General features: G+C 40.4%; 1 protein-coding gene across 1 annotated transcript; it reads left to right on the forward strand.

Moving 5' to 3' along the window:
* Window positions 1-674: 674 nt before the first annotated feature.
* On the forward strand, window positions 675-11,764 carry si:ch211-207e14.4 (interleukin-17 receptor D). Its single transcript, XM_021567085.2, has 12 exons — window positions 675-1,112; window positions 2,229-2,313; window positions 5,521-5,679; window positions 6,106-6,224; window positions 6,513-6,636; window positions 6,822-6,860; window positions 6,979-7,139; window positions 7,256-7,330; window positions 7,436-7,502; window positions 9,147-9,287; window positions 9,416-9,585; window positions 10,045-11,764. Exons 1-12 carry the CDS (start codon window positions 942-944, stop codon window positions 10,579-10,581), a joined length of 1,848 nt encoding a protein of 615 aa, XP_021422760.1. The 5' UTR covers window positions 675-941; the 3' UTR covers window positions 10,582-11,764.
* The last annotated feature ends 749 nt before the right edge of the window (window positions 11,765-12,513 follow it).

A 12,513-nucleotide genomic window follows, 5' to 3' on the forward strand; every position in this document is an offset into this window, starting at 1 on the left:
TTTTTCAAACCGCAACAACAGGATTGTTTCATAGGTATGCTTCACATGACGACGAATGGGTGTCAGTTTTTTTTTAAGTGTGGCATGCATGGGCCTGTTCACTGTCAGTTGTTAGTTCATAAAACATGTCAAATGGCTGAGGCAACTCCAAAATAGGCCTCTTCATAATTCTAGTGTAAAATTGTGTTATTAGATAAAAAAAAAAAAATTGAACTGAAGTTGGGAGGTTGATCTTAAAATGTGCAATAATTTCTTGTCTTTCAGATCTGGTGAAAATATTGCCTTCAGGATCATTCTGGACCCATATTTTATATTCATGTTTAACTATTAATGTATTGTCAGATGCATTCTCCTTTCAGATTAATACATTGCATTAACTTTAAAACATTAGGTTACTCTTCATTGTTACTCCTCTACCTTTTTTAAATTTAAATTCCCCAAAGTGTTGTTGCCTAAATCATGAAACCATAGTGATCTCTTCACCAATAACATAACAGTCCTGTTGAAGAAATATTCCCATTTGAATTCCTATGAAAATGTGATCCTATTTTTTATTTATTTATTTATTATTATTATTTTTTTATACAAATAAACCTACACTTGGATGCTGTCCACTTTGTTGATATAAATTAGATTATATCAACTTGATTTATTTATATTATTTAAAAATATATATATTTAAATTTGTCCTTGTTGTTTTTAAGTGTCATGAATGAGAATATGGTTTGGTTGGCTCTTGGAGACTGAACAGTTAAAGCGTGCAGGTGCCTGTGTTTTTCTTTACCCTTTAGCTTCAAGATACCACACCCTTGTCTCCTTCACTCTCTCTCATGCATTCACCCCGATGTGTCGAAACTTCATAGCGTTCTCCACGCTGTACATACAAGGACCCGACAACACCTATTGTTTCACAGAAAACGGATATACAGTCCGATTGGGAGATGTTTGAGTCCAGGTGCTTTGCTTTTGGGCACTACTATGTGTGCTTTGGCAGCATGCGGAGATCCAAGCTCATCTTGCTCCACGTCCTGACTCTGAGTCAGTACCTCTGGGCCCAGGAGGACCTAACAGCCATCTCGCCACAGGACTGCAGTCTAGAATGTGTCCTGCAGGTAATCCTCCACACACATGATTTAAGCCTCTGCCCACTACCTGACTTTCTATATCTTTCACAAAATATTTGGCTAATTTTCACTGCTATTGTTGGAACACTGAATGGTAGGAATCAGACTGGGTTATTAGGAAAGGGGGGATACCTAGTCAGTTGTACAAAGGAATGTATTAAACTGAAATGTGTCTTCCGCACCTCTGAATCAGAGAGGTGAGGGGGGGGGGCTGTCATAATCGACATCCAGGTTTTCGGGGAATGGTGGGTTAACTGCCTTGCTCTCAGGGGCAGAACGACAAGATTGTCACCTTTCAGTTACTGGCCCAACGCTCTAACCAATACGACTACGACTTGTACCAACAAAGTTGATTTGATTTGAGGAAATAATCTGGCAGCTGCAAAGTTTCCTGCACCTCAGATGAGGAATACTGAAAGGTAAAATGCTTTGTTTTCTGCCGCTACACACTTATATTACAAATCGTGTTGTCAAGAGTTCTTGACAAACCTGATATGTCCTGTTTACTACATGCATAATATGCATTTTCTTTTAAAAAATTTTCATTTTTATAATCTAACATATTACAAAGGTAACTGACCAGCGAAGGCCTGTGACATGCAGGATTTTTTTTTAAAAAGGGCTAAATTAAGGACAACATCTTTAAATGGACTACAGAAGTACAAAATGATTAATCCCAGTACATAGTCAACTGTAGAGTAGATTTAAAGTAGTACGGTGATTGATCGTGTGAAGTTTTGCCCTAGTACAGTATGTACATTTCTCCCATCTGAAGTGATATTATATGCCATTAACAAGCAGATGCTTTTATCCAAAGTGATTTACAGCCATGCACGCAAAGGTAGTAGACAAGATGGAGGCCTTTAACCTACCTAGTATACTACCCACCTGACAAGTGAGAGCCTGGGCTCTCTGGCTGTTTCTGTTTTCTCTCTCATTTTCTCCAGCTGTGTGTTGTCTCTTAGACTAGCAATGACTCCTGAGGACACAGCCAAAAGGAAAAGAAAGGATGGCTCCTCCTCTCCTCCACCACTGTGTTTACCTATTCACGGCGTCACGTACAAGTCCTTTATGCATACCCTGTCCTCTCACACACCGTCTTAGGGGGGTCCGGGATGTGTATACTGCAGAATCAGCAGAGAAGATGTAGGAAGAACCCTAGGCGTTCCCTCTGTCGAGGCATTTGGAAGTAAGTGTGTTTGACTGGTCTGACTAAACAGGTTCTCATCCTACAGAAATTATTCACATCTCTTTTACTTTCCCCCCCCCCCCCCCCCCCACATTTTGTTGTTACAGCCTGAATTTAAAATGGATTAAATTGAAATGTTGTGTCACTGATCTATACACAATACCCCATAATGTCACAGTGGAACATTTTTGAGAAATTAATACAAACTCGAGTCAAATATTCAAACCTTTTGTTGTGGCAAGCCTAAATAAGTTCAAGAGTAAAAATGTGTTAAAATAGCTTAATATGTTGCATAGACTCATTCCGTGTTCAATAATAGTGGTTAACATTAATTTTGAATGACTACCCCATACAGGCGTCCTTCCTAACTCAGTTGCCAGAGAGGAGGGAAACTGCTCAGGGATTTCACCATTAAGTCAATGGTGCTTTTAAACACGTTACATAGTTTAATGCTTGTGATATGAGAACTTAGGATGGATCAAAAACATTGTCGTTACTCTTCAATTCTAACCTAAATGACAGAGTGAAAATAAGGAAGCCTGTTCAGAATAAATAATATGCCAAAACATGCATCCTGTTTGCAACAAGGCACTTAAGTAATAATGCAAAACATTTGGCTAAGAAATGAACTTTTTGCCCTGAATACAAAGTGTTATGTTTGCCGCAAATACAACACAACACATCAATGAATACCTCTCCTGATATTTTCAAGCAGGGTGGTGGCTGCATCATGTTATGTTACACTGGCCATCGGCAAGGACTAAGGAGTTTTAGAGGATAAAAAGAACCGGAATACAGCTATAAGCACAGACAAAATCCTAGAGGAAAACCTGGTTCAGTCTGCTTTCCAACAGTCAATAAGAGACAAATTCACCTTTCAGCAGGACAATAACCTAAAACACAAGGCCAAATCTACACTGGAGTTGCTTTCCGAGACGACATAGGAACATTCTAAGTGGCCTAGTTACAGTTTTGACTTAAATCGTCTTGAAAATCTATGGAAAGACTTGAAAATGGCTGTCTAGCCATTATCAACAACTTGACAGAGCTTGAATAAGTTTTAGAGAGATTGGACAATCTAGGTGTGCAAAGCTCTTAGAGACTTACCCCAAAAAACTTGAAGAATCATTAATGTAGATGCTAGCATGATTACAGATAAACATGAATGAATTGTGAATAATAATAATAATGATGAGTGAGAAAGTTAGAGGCATAAATATCAAGCCCCCATAGTTGTGTCCAGTTGGCTGGATGTCCTTTTGGGTGCTGGACAATTCTTGATACACACAGGAAACGGTTGAGTGTGAAAAACTCAGCAGCATTACAGTTCTTGACACAAACCATTGTGCCTGGAACCTACAACCATACCCCTTTCAAAGGCACTCATATTTTAGTGTCTTTCCCATTCATCCTCTGAGTGGCACATATAAAATCCATGTCTAAATTGTTTCAAGGTTTAAAAATTGTAGCCTGTCTCCCCTTCATCTACACTGATTTGAAGTGGATTTAACCAGTGACATCAATAAGGGATCATAGCTTTCATCTGGATTCACCTGGTCAGTCTGTCATGGAAAGAGCAGGTGTTCTTAATGTTTTGTATACTCAGTGTATACAGTACATTCAGAAGGTATTCAGACCCCTTCTCTTTTTCCACATTTTGTTACATTAGTCTTATTTTAAAATTGATTAAATGTTTTTCATCGTTAATCTACACACAATAAAAAGCAAAAACAGGTTTTTAGAAATGTTTGCAAATGTATTAAAAACAGAAATACCTTATTTACATAAGTATTCAGACCCTTTGCTATGAGATTTAATTGAGCTCAGATGGATCATGTTTCCATTGATCATCCTTGATGTTTCTACAACTTGATTGGAGTCCATCTGTGATAAATTCAATTGATTGGACATGATTTGGAAAGACGCACACCTCTCAGTATAGGATCCCACAGTTGACAGTGCATGTCAGAGCAAGTAATGAGGTCGCGGGAATTGTTCGTAGAGCTCCAAGACAGGATTGTGTCGAGGCAGAGATCTGGGGAAGGGTACTAAAAACATTTCTGCAGCATTGAAGGTCCCCAAGAACACAGTGGCCTCCATCATTCTTAAATGGAAGAGGTTTGGAACCACCAAGACTCTTCCTAGAGCCGTCCAGCCAAACTTGAGCAATCGGGGGAGAAGGGCCTTGGTCAGGGAGGTGACCAAGAACTCGATGGTCACTGACAGAGCTCCAGAGTTCCTCTGTGGAGATGGGAGAACCTTCCAGAAGGACAACCATCTCTGCAGCACTCCACCAATCAGGCCTTTATGGTATAGTGGCCAGACGGAAGCCACTCCTCAGTAAAAGGCACATGACAGCCCGCTTGGAGTTTGGCAAAAGGCACCGAAGGACTCTCAGACAATGAGAAACAAGATTCTCTGGTCTGATGAAACCAAGACTGAACTCTTTGGCCTGAATGCCAGGACAACGACCCTAAGCACACAGCCAAGACAATGCAGGAGTGGCTTCGGGACAGGTCTCTGAATGTCCAATCGAACATCTCTGGAGAGACGTGAAAATAGCTGTGCAGCAACGCTCCCCATCCAACCTGACAGAGCTTGAGAGGATCTGCAGAGAAGAATGTGAGAAACTCCCTAAATACAGGTGTGCCAAGCTTGTGGCGTCATACTCAAGAAGACTCCAGGCTGTAATCTCTGCCAAAGGTGCTTCAACAAAGTACTGAGTAAAAGGTCTGAATACTTACACTACCGTTCAAAAGTTTGGGGTCACTTAGAAATGTCCTTGTTTTTGAAAGAAAAGCGTTAAAACAACATCAAATTGATCAGAAATACAGTGTAGACAATTTTAATGTTGTAAATGTCTATTGACCTTACAGTGAAATGCTTACTTACAAGCCCTTAACCAACAATGCAGTTTTAAGAAAAATAACTTGTGTAAAAAATAACTGAGTTAAAAAAATAAAAGTAACAAATAATTAAAGAGCAGCAGTAAAATAACAGTAGCGAGACTATAAACAGGGGGCACCGGTTAGTCGACGTAATATGTACATGTAGGTAGAGTTAGTCAAGTGGTCCGAATTTTTCAAATGCACTGAGTATGTGTGTGTATATATCTGTCTCACTGTATAATAAACACTGATTTTAAAATTCAGCAGTGTGTTCCATGTTAATCATTATTATTATTATTATTATCATGAATTTCCCCAGGTTGTGTTCCGTGGCCATGTTTTGTCTTTCTGGGTGGACAGAGTTCTGATGTGTGCCAGCATTATGTCCATGCTCCACACGATGTGACTGTAGAGTTCGTAGCTGATGAGAACACTAAATATGACACTGTCGTTGTCTCCTGGCAACCCAGCCAGTTTGGTAAGATACAAACCCTTTCCTGTAATCATCAATCGTCTACTGTAGAGCCAATGTAGTGGTCATTTATAATGTGGTTGTTTGTGATGTCACTCAAATGGAATATGAATTCATGGAATGAAAAGGTACAGGCCTAGATGGCATCAATCTGAAAATACAGTAATAATGGTGACTGTCATTGTGTATTGCCATAAAAATGACATTCATGTTAATGAATAGTATTGCCATGCATTCCTGTGTATGTTAGTTGACTCACTCTTTACTGTGTATGTCAGTTGACTCACTCTTTACTGTGTATGTCAGTTGACTCACTCTTTACTGTGTATGTTAGTTGACTCACTCTTTACTGTGTATGTTAGTTGACTCACTCTTTACTGTGTATGTTAGTTGACTCACTTCTTACTGGCCTTGTCCCTGTGTTTGTTCCAGGGATCTCCTTCCTCAGAGGGTTCCAGGTCTCCCTTCAGGCCTTGGGAGGATCTCATATGGCCTGTCAGCTTTTCCTCTTTCAAATCAATATTTCTCTCTCTGCCTCACACGCCCAAACGGTAGGACACTTAGCTAACATGACACCATTCCTCAAAATTTGTCATAATCTTTTTGTTTAAAAACACATCTATGAAAAAGGTGGATAAAACCCAGTACAACCTCAATACCAAGTTCTTATAGAAGTTTTCTATAGTATATATTTTTTCTCACTGAAAGGTAGTGAAAGGGAAGCTACTGTAAAGTGAAACTGTTTAAAGTCAGAATGATAGATGTAATTGGACCAGTAAAGCAGGGTTTGTCTTGTCCAGATTCCAGACATGTTTAATAGGCTTTATTGGGTGTTGTAGGTGTACCAGTCAGACACCTTCGCCCGTCTAACCCTGGGGGCCCAGTATGCTGTCACTGTGATGGCCCTGCCAGTTCCTGAGTTGTGGGATAAATTCTATCACAGCACAATGTTCTCCACACGCAGTAAATCTTCCTTCTCAATATACAGTACCACATCAATGGAACACGAGAACAGTGTTCACTAACACTGTTGGCTTCATCTATGACAAATGTTTTTTATTTTGTACATTTTACAATCAACCATAATCCAGTCACAAAAAAACAAGTGAATGTATTGTAAACGTGTGAATTCCCTTGCTGTTTTGCAGCATGCCCGGAGAAAAACGGACTTGAACATTGCAAGAAAGGTGAGAAATAAAACTCTGCTGCGTTTGTTTACAATCTTATGAACCGCTCTCTGTACCGCCATTGGTTCATTTTGTTTGTAAACGTTTGTTGTTGTTGTTGTTTTGTTTTCTGTTATAGATTGGTACCCAAAACATATAGAAGTTCAGCAGGAAGAGCATGACGTTATTGTAACGTTCAACCTTGCCCCCCCACATTTTGGAATCAACCGCTACTTCTCGTTATGCTATGGAGAGGGGCGGCGGGGAGGAGGTGGCCTGAAGAGATACATCATTAAACCTGTGAGTGAGAGCATTTTGATCCAACTATTTTACACGTCTACGTGGAGAATGATTTACTGTCCTTATTAGTCTGCCGTGTATAAAGATTGCTACCTTTCTATTGTTACTTTCTGTAGAATTCCACAAAAAACAGAACTCACTACAGTTATCATCTCCAAGGCCTGATGGTAGGGTTCAACTACACGTGTGAGGTGAGTCATTAAAAATGTTACGCAACTCATACTCTATACAAACAAAACGTATAGTTCCAACCGATGTTTCCATAAATCACTCCTCTTTTTATTTTATTATCGCAGATCGCAGTTGACGAGGTAGACGCTGTAAGAAAAACATTCAACGTTCAAGTGATGCAGATCAATCAAGGTATGTTCCAATCAATACCAACACTTATACAAGTTATACACATTATTGTAGATATTTTTTTGCTGTGTACTTAGCGTGTTTTTTGATTGGTTTATTTTATTTCCGTGTCATACACCAAATGGTATGGCCTTGAACACACTGCTTCTTTAAGTACTTGTGCACAAAACTAAATGATATGCAGAATGAATCATAAAGTATGGCCGTAAATCACCTTGTCATATTATGCAAACAATACACTTCTCCTTCTCCCCCTAGGTTTTGAAAAGAAATTGGGCAATGTGAAAAACTCCCTTTCTGAAAATGAGAAACAGTGTAGTGTGTATAACAGTATAGAGCATATCTAGCTATTTATACTGAACAAAAATATAATCACAGTATGTAAACTGTTGGTCCCATGTTTGATGACCCAGAAATGTTCCATCCGCAGAAAAAAAAAGCTTATTTCTCTAGAAAAAAGTTGTTGAAAATTTGTTTACATCCCTGTTATTGAGCATTTTACAAGATAATCCATCCACCTGACAGGTGTGCCATATCAAGAAGCTGATTAAAGAGCATGATCATTACACATGTTCACCTTGTGCTGGGGACAAGAAAATGCCACTCTAAAATGTGCAGTTTTTTCACATAACATAATGCCACAGATGTCTCATGTTTTTTGTGACTGTGCAACTGGCATGCTGACTGCAGGAATGTCCACCAGAGCTGTTGCCAGAGAATTGAATGTTAATTTCTCTACCATAAGCCACCTCCATTGTTGTTTTAGAGAATTTGACGGTACGTCCAACCAGCCTCACAACCGCACACACTAATGTAACCACGCCAGCCCAGCACCTCCACATCTGTCTGAGACCAGTTACCTGGACAGCTGATGAAACTGCAGCTTTGCACAACCAAAATATTTCTGCACAAATTTTAAGAAACCGTCTCAGGGAAGGTCATCTGCGTGCTTGTCGTCCTCTTCAGGGCAGGCTGGAGAAGTGTGCTCTTCATGAATGAATCCCGGTTTCAACTGTACCGGGCAACTAACACAATTTAATTTTATATTTGGCAATTTGAATGCACAGAGATACCGTAAAGAGATCCTGTGGTCCATTGTCGTGATATTCATCCACTGCCATCACCTCATGTTTCAGCATGATGATGCACAGCCCCATGTCGCAAGGATCTGCACACAATTCCTGGAAGCTGAAAATGTCCAAGTTCTTCCATGGCCTGCATACTCACCAGACATGTCACAGTTTGAGCATGTTTGGGGTGCTCTGGGTCGACGTGTACGACAGCGTGTTCCAGTTCCCGCCAACATCCAGCAACTTTGCAGAGCCGTTGAAAATGAGTGGTGCAACATTCCCCAGGCGACAATCAACAGCCTGATCGACTCTATGCGAAGGAAATGTGTTGCGCTGCGTGAGGCAAATGTGGTGGTCACACCAAATACTGACTGGTTTTCTGATCCACGCCACAACTGGTTTTTTTAAAGGTATCTATGACCAACAGATGCATATCTGTATTCCCGGGTCATGCAAAATCCACAGATTAGGGCTTAATAATTACATTTCCATTGACTAATTTCCTTATGAACCGTAATTGTTGCCTGTTGTGTTTATATTTTGGTTTGGTGTATTTAGTCTACCTTGCTCCCCTCAGACCCACCTCCCACGGCCACTCCATCCCTGACCCTGCTGCTCCCTGTTGGCGTTGCCCTGGCAGCCGTGTTAGTGGTGTTATTACTGGCTGTCGTCTGGAAGAATCCCAGGCAGATTAGGAGGAAGACGGAGATAAATCCAGGTCGGCATTTTTTTTACATTTCACTAACGATACCAATGCTTTCTTTGCATGTGCAGGTCAGACATACAAATGTTTTCCTCTAACAAGAACATGGTAATACAATATATATATATTTTTGTGGTTTTCAGAAATAATCGAGCAACATCATGACAATAATGGGAACGAGGAACATGTGTCACTGATCAGCAGGTTAACTCCGCCTCGACTACTGATTTGCTACAGCAGCGATGACGGCCACGCCCATGTCCGAGCTGTAATGCAACTAGCAGTCTTCCTACAGCAGCACATGGCAACACAGGTAACACTGGGAGGAAAATATCAGTACGACAGAACGCCGTGCAATGTTTAATTCAACACAAACGGTTCTGTACTGAACGACCAGTTGAAGAATGTTGTGAATATAGTGGCCCAGAGAGGGATTGTGTGTGTGCCGTGTTGGACGTGATTTCAAATGGTCACATCCATATTGATCTCGCCACCCCTCGCCACACCCACCAAACAGGCTGTTGAAGAATGGTACACATTGTTTTGGAGGGAAACGTGTTATTTTATTTCAAACCGTTATGAAACGGCCATCTTTGAACCCGAATGGAATGCACGCCTGCCCTGGTCTGTGTTAAATAAATAGAAAATAAAAAATGACTGGTTGAAATTGCATTTGAAATGGATTATAAATAAATGTTATTTATAATATATTATATTATTTGTATTATTATTATTATTATTATTATTATTTGTTGTTGCATTGTCATGCCAGGTGTTTCTGGACCTGTGGGATTCTCTAAGCTTGGCAGAGGAGGGGATCATGGGATGGCACTGCAGGAGGATCCAGGAGAGTGACTTTGTTCTGGTCATCTGTTCCCGGGGACTACAGAGGCGGCCAACGGAGAGAGATGCGGGGGAAAGCAGAAGCACCGCTGCAGCCGTAGTATCCCTGATGGGGGAAGAGCTTGGCCGTGCCAAAGCCAAGGGGAGAGACATCTCCAAGTACATGGCTGCTATATTTGAGTACTCTGAGGAGAAGGACATCCCTGCCGAGCTAGGGTTTGTGTCACGCTACACCCTACCTAGAGACTTGCCTTTGCTCTTCTCCCAGATCCATGGCGTGGCCCTACATAAGCCCGGGGAGTATCTGAAAATAGAACACATTACAGAGGAGGGTTACACCAAACTGCCAGCCGGTGCTGCTCTACAATGGTCTATATATGAAGCTGGCATGGCATTGACTAATCATCAGGAATCATGTGATGAATGGGGAGGTAAATCTCAAGACAATCATGTGGAATGTGTGTGAGCATCCCAGTTGGGCCCTGCACTGCAAACTCCGGGGCAATTGACACATGACGACTGTATTACCAGTATTATTAAAGCACTTCTTTCCAAAGTGATCCTCGATGGGGAACTATTCTGTGACTACTGAGCCGCGATAAGCTTTTAAAAATGGCCTTGCTTATACAATACGTTAGGAAGAATATATTATTGGTGTGCTGTGGTTAGGGTTGGCCATGGGCTATGGTGGATCATTTTAGATTCCCTACAAATAATCTGAGAATAACACCCGACACAATCTATACATTTTCATTAGATGTTTTGGGAATTACCACACTAACATATCACACAAGCAAACCCCTGAGGCTATCCATCTCTCTACACCGCTGATGTAGATGGAAAATTATTTTTGAAATGGGGAAATATAGGCTGAAGAAATTCTGATTGTGAAAATGTTTGATGCCATGCGATTTTAATTATCTAAATATAAAATCCAGATGTATTTTCTTCTGGTACTGATATTTATTTACATGAATTATATTTATGTAGAATGCTATAGCCTGAACAGCCGCTAGTGGTCGCAGTTTACCTGTCTATTGACGGTCTCACAATCAGCAGGCTAGGATATAAACTAATTTGACAGTCATTTCATTGTCCAGAAAAAAATATGAATCAAATTAATATAGGTTTTATTTGCAATAGGCTACATTTTATGTTATTTCATATGTTATTTAATGAAGAAAGCTGCGGAATGGGAAACAGGATTTTGATTGCCTTGACAGTTGAATAGGTTTTCTCATCTCCGTTCTGCTAGCAGCAGGAAGTTATGCTGAACTTTTTTTTCTCTCAAAATAAGAGTCCCCCTGCAAAGACACTAAACATTGGGAAAATCGATTTTCGAAGCACTCTAGTGCAGTGAAACGTGTTGCACAGCGTTGCAACAATCTAGGAAAAATAGATCAGCATTATTATTTTGAAAGTTTACACAAATATTGGTATGTTCAACTCTATTTAAATAGAGGGGTATGAAGTGCTCCTGGATGTGTATGAGAAAACCTGAACATATTCGGTTAGTAGAGACCCTGCTGAGTATTTTCCATCAAGCTTTGTTGTTGTTGCTATAGCCCAATGTGTAATACGCTGTATTCAGTGGCGACTAGTCATTCTGCCCCACCTGTTTTGAGACCCACATTTCTTTGTGGGAGGGGGGGGGGGGGGGGGGGGGGGGGGGGGGCTGCATGTTATTTGGACATTAATGTGTCACATATCAGTTTGCAAACAATGTAAAAAATAGATATATATAAGATATATATCATTGAGTTAATAAAGCCGCACACAACCTTGGTCTCTTGTTTGTTTTCTTGAGTAAGGCAGATCCAAAATGCAGGTGTTTCAGTCTAGCTCAGTGCTTTCTGTGGTGGTGGGTCGGGCCAGCAGAAAATAGTAGCTTTGCGCCGTGATTGGCTCACTATTCTGTCACTCATGGGGACCTTACGCAATCCCCTAGCTTCAGTCCTTTTTTTTATTTTATTTTTATTTTTACCTTTTATTTAACTAGGCAAGTCAGTTAAGAACAAATTCTTATTTTCAATGACGGCCTAGGAACAGTGGGTTAACTGCCTTGTTCAGGGGCAGAACGACAGTTTTAGTAATGGTAGACATCCAAAATTTCAGCCTTTTGGATCCTACGGTAGAGTTATATTACAATTGCCCTTCCAAGAAGGCTCAAGGTCATTGGCCACAGAAATTAAGTCAAATCACGTTATGTACAGTAGCTTTGATTGGACTGATCATGTCAACATCGTACTTTCACTCAGCTAGCAGTCATCATCGTGAATCAAGTCTACTGGCAAATCCTTTTTAATCCTTGTCATACGAAGAGAAATAATGAAGAGAAAATATAACTAGTAGTTACTGGCGGAGAGGTTTGGAACTCGTTGTTATTGGTCTATTAAAC

Source organism: Oncorhynchus mykiss, chromosome 16 (genome assembly GCF_013265735.2).
Source record: "Oncorhynchus mykiss isolate Arlee chromosome 16, USDA_OmykA_1.1, whole genome shotgun sequence".
Taxonomy (NCBI): domain Eukaryota; kingdom Metazoa; phylum Chordata; class Actinopteri; order Salmoniformes; family Salmonidae; genus Oncorhynchus; species Oncorhynchus mykiss.

What these genes read in the sequence shown, in the direction of transcription:
- si:ch211-207e14.4 (XM_021567085.2), top strand. Translation starts at nt 942, where the DNA reads ATGTTTGAGTCCAGGTGCTTTGCTTTTGGGCACTACTATGTGTGCTTT. An exon ending in CTGGCAACCCAGCCAGTTTG is followed by an intron (nt 5,680 to 6,105) that starts GTAAGATACAAA and finishes TGTTTGTTCCAG; the next exon opens with GGATCTCCTTCCTCAGAGGG. An exon ending in CTGCCTCACACGCCCAAACG is followed by an intron (nt 6,225 to 6,512) that starts GTAGGACACTTA and finishes TGGGTGTTGTAG; the next exon opens with GTGTACCAGTCAGACACCTT.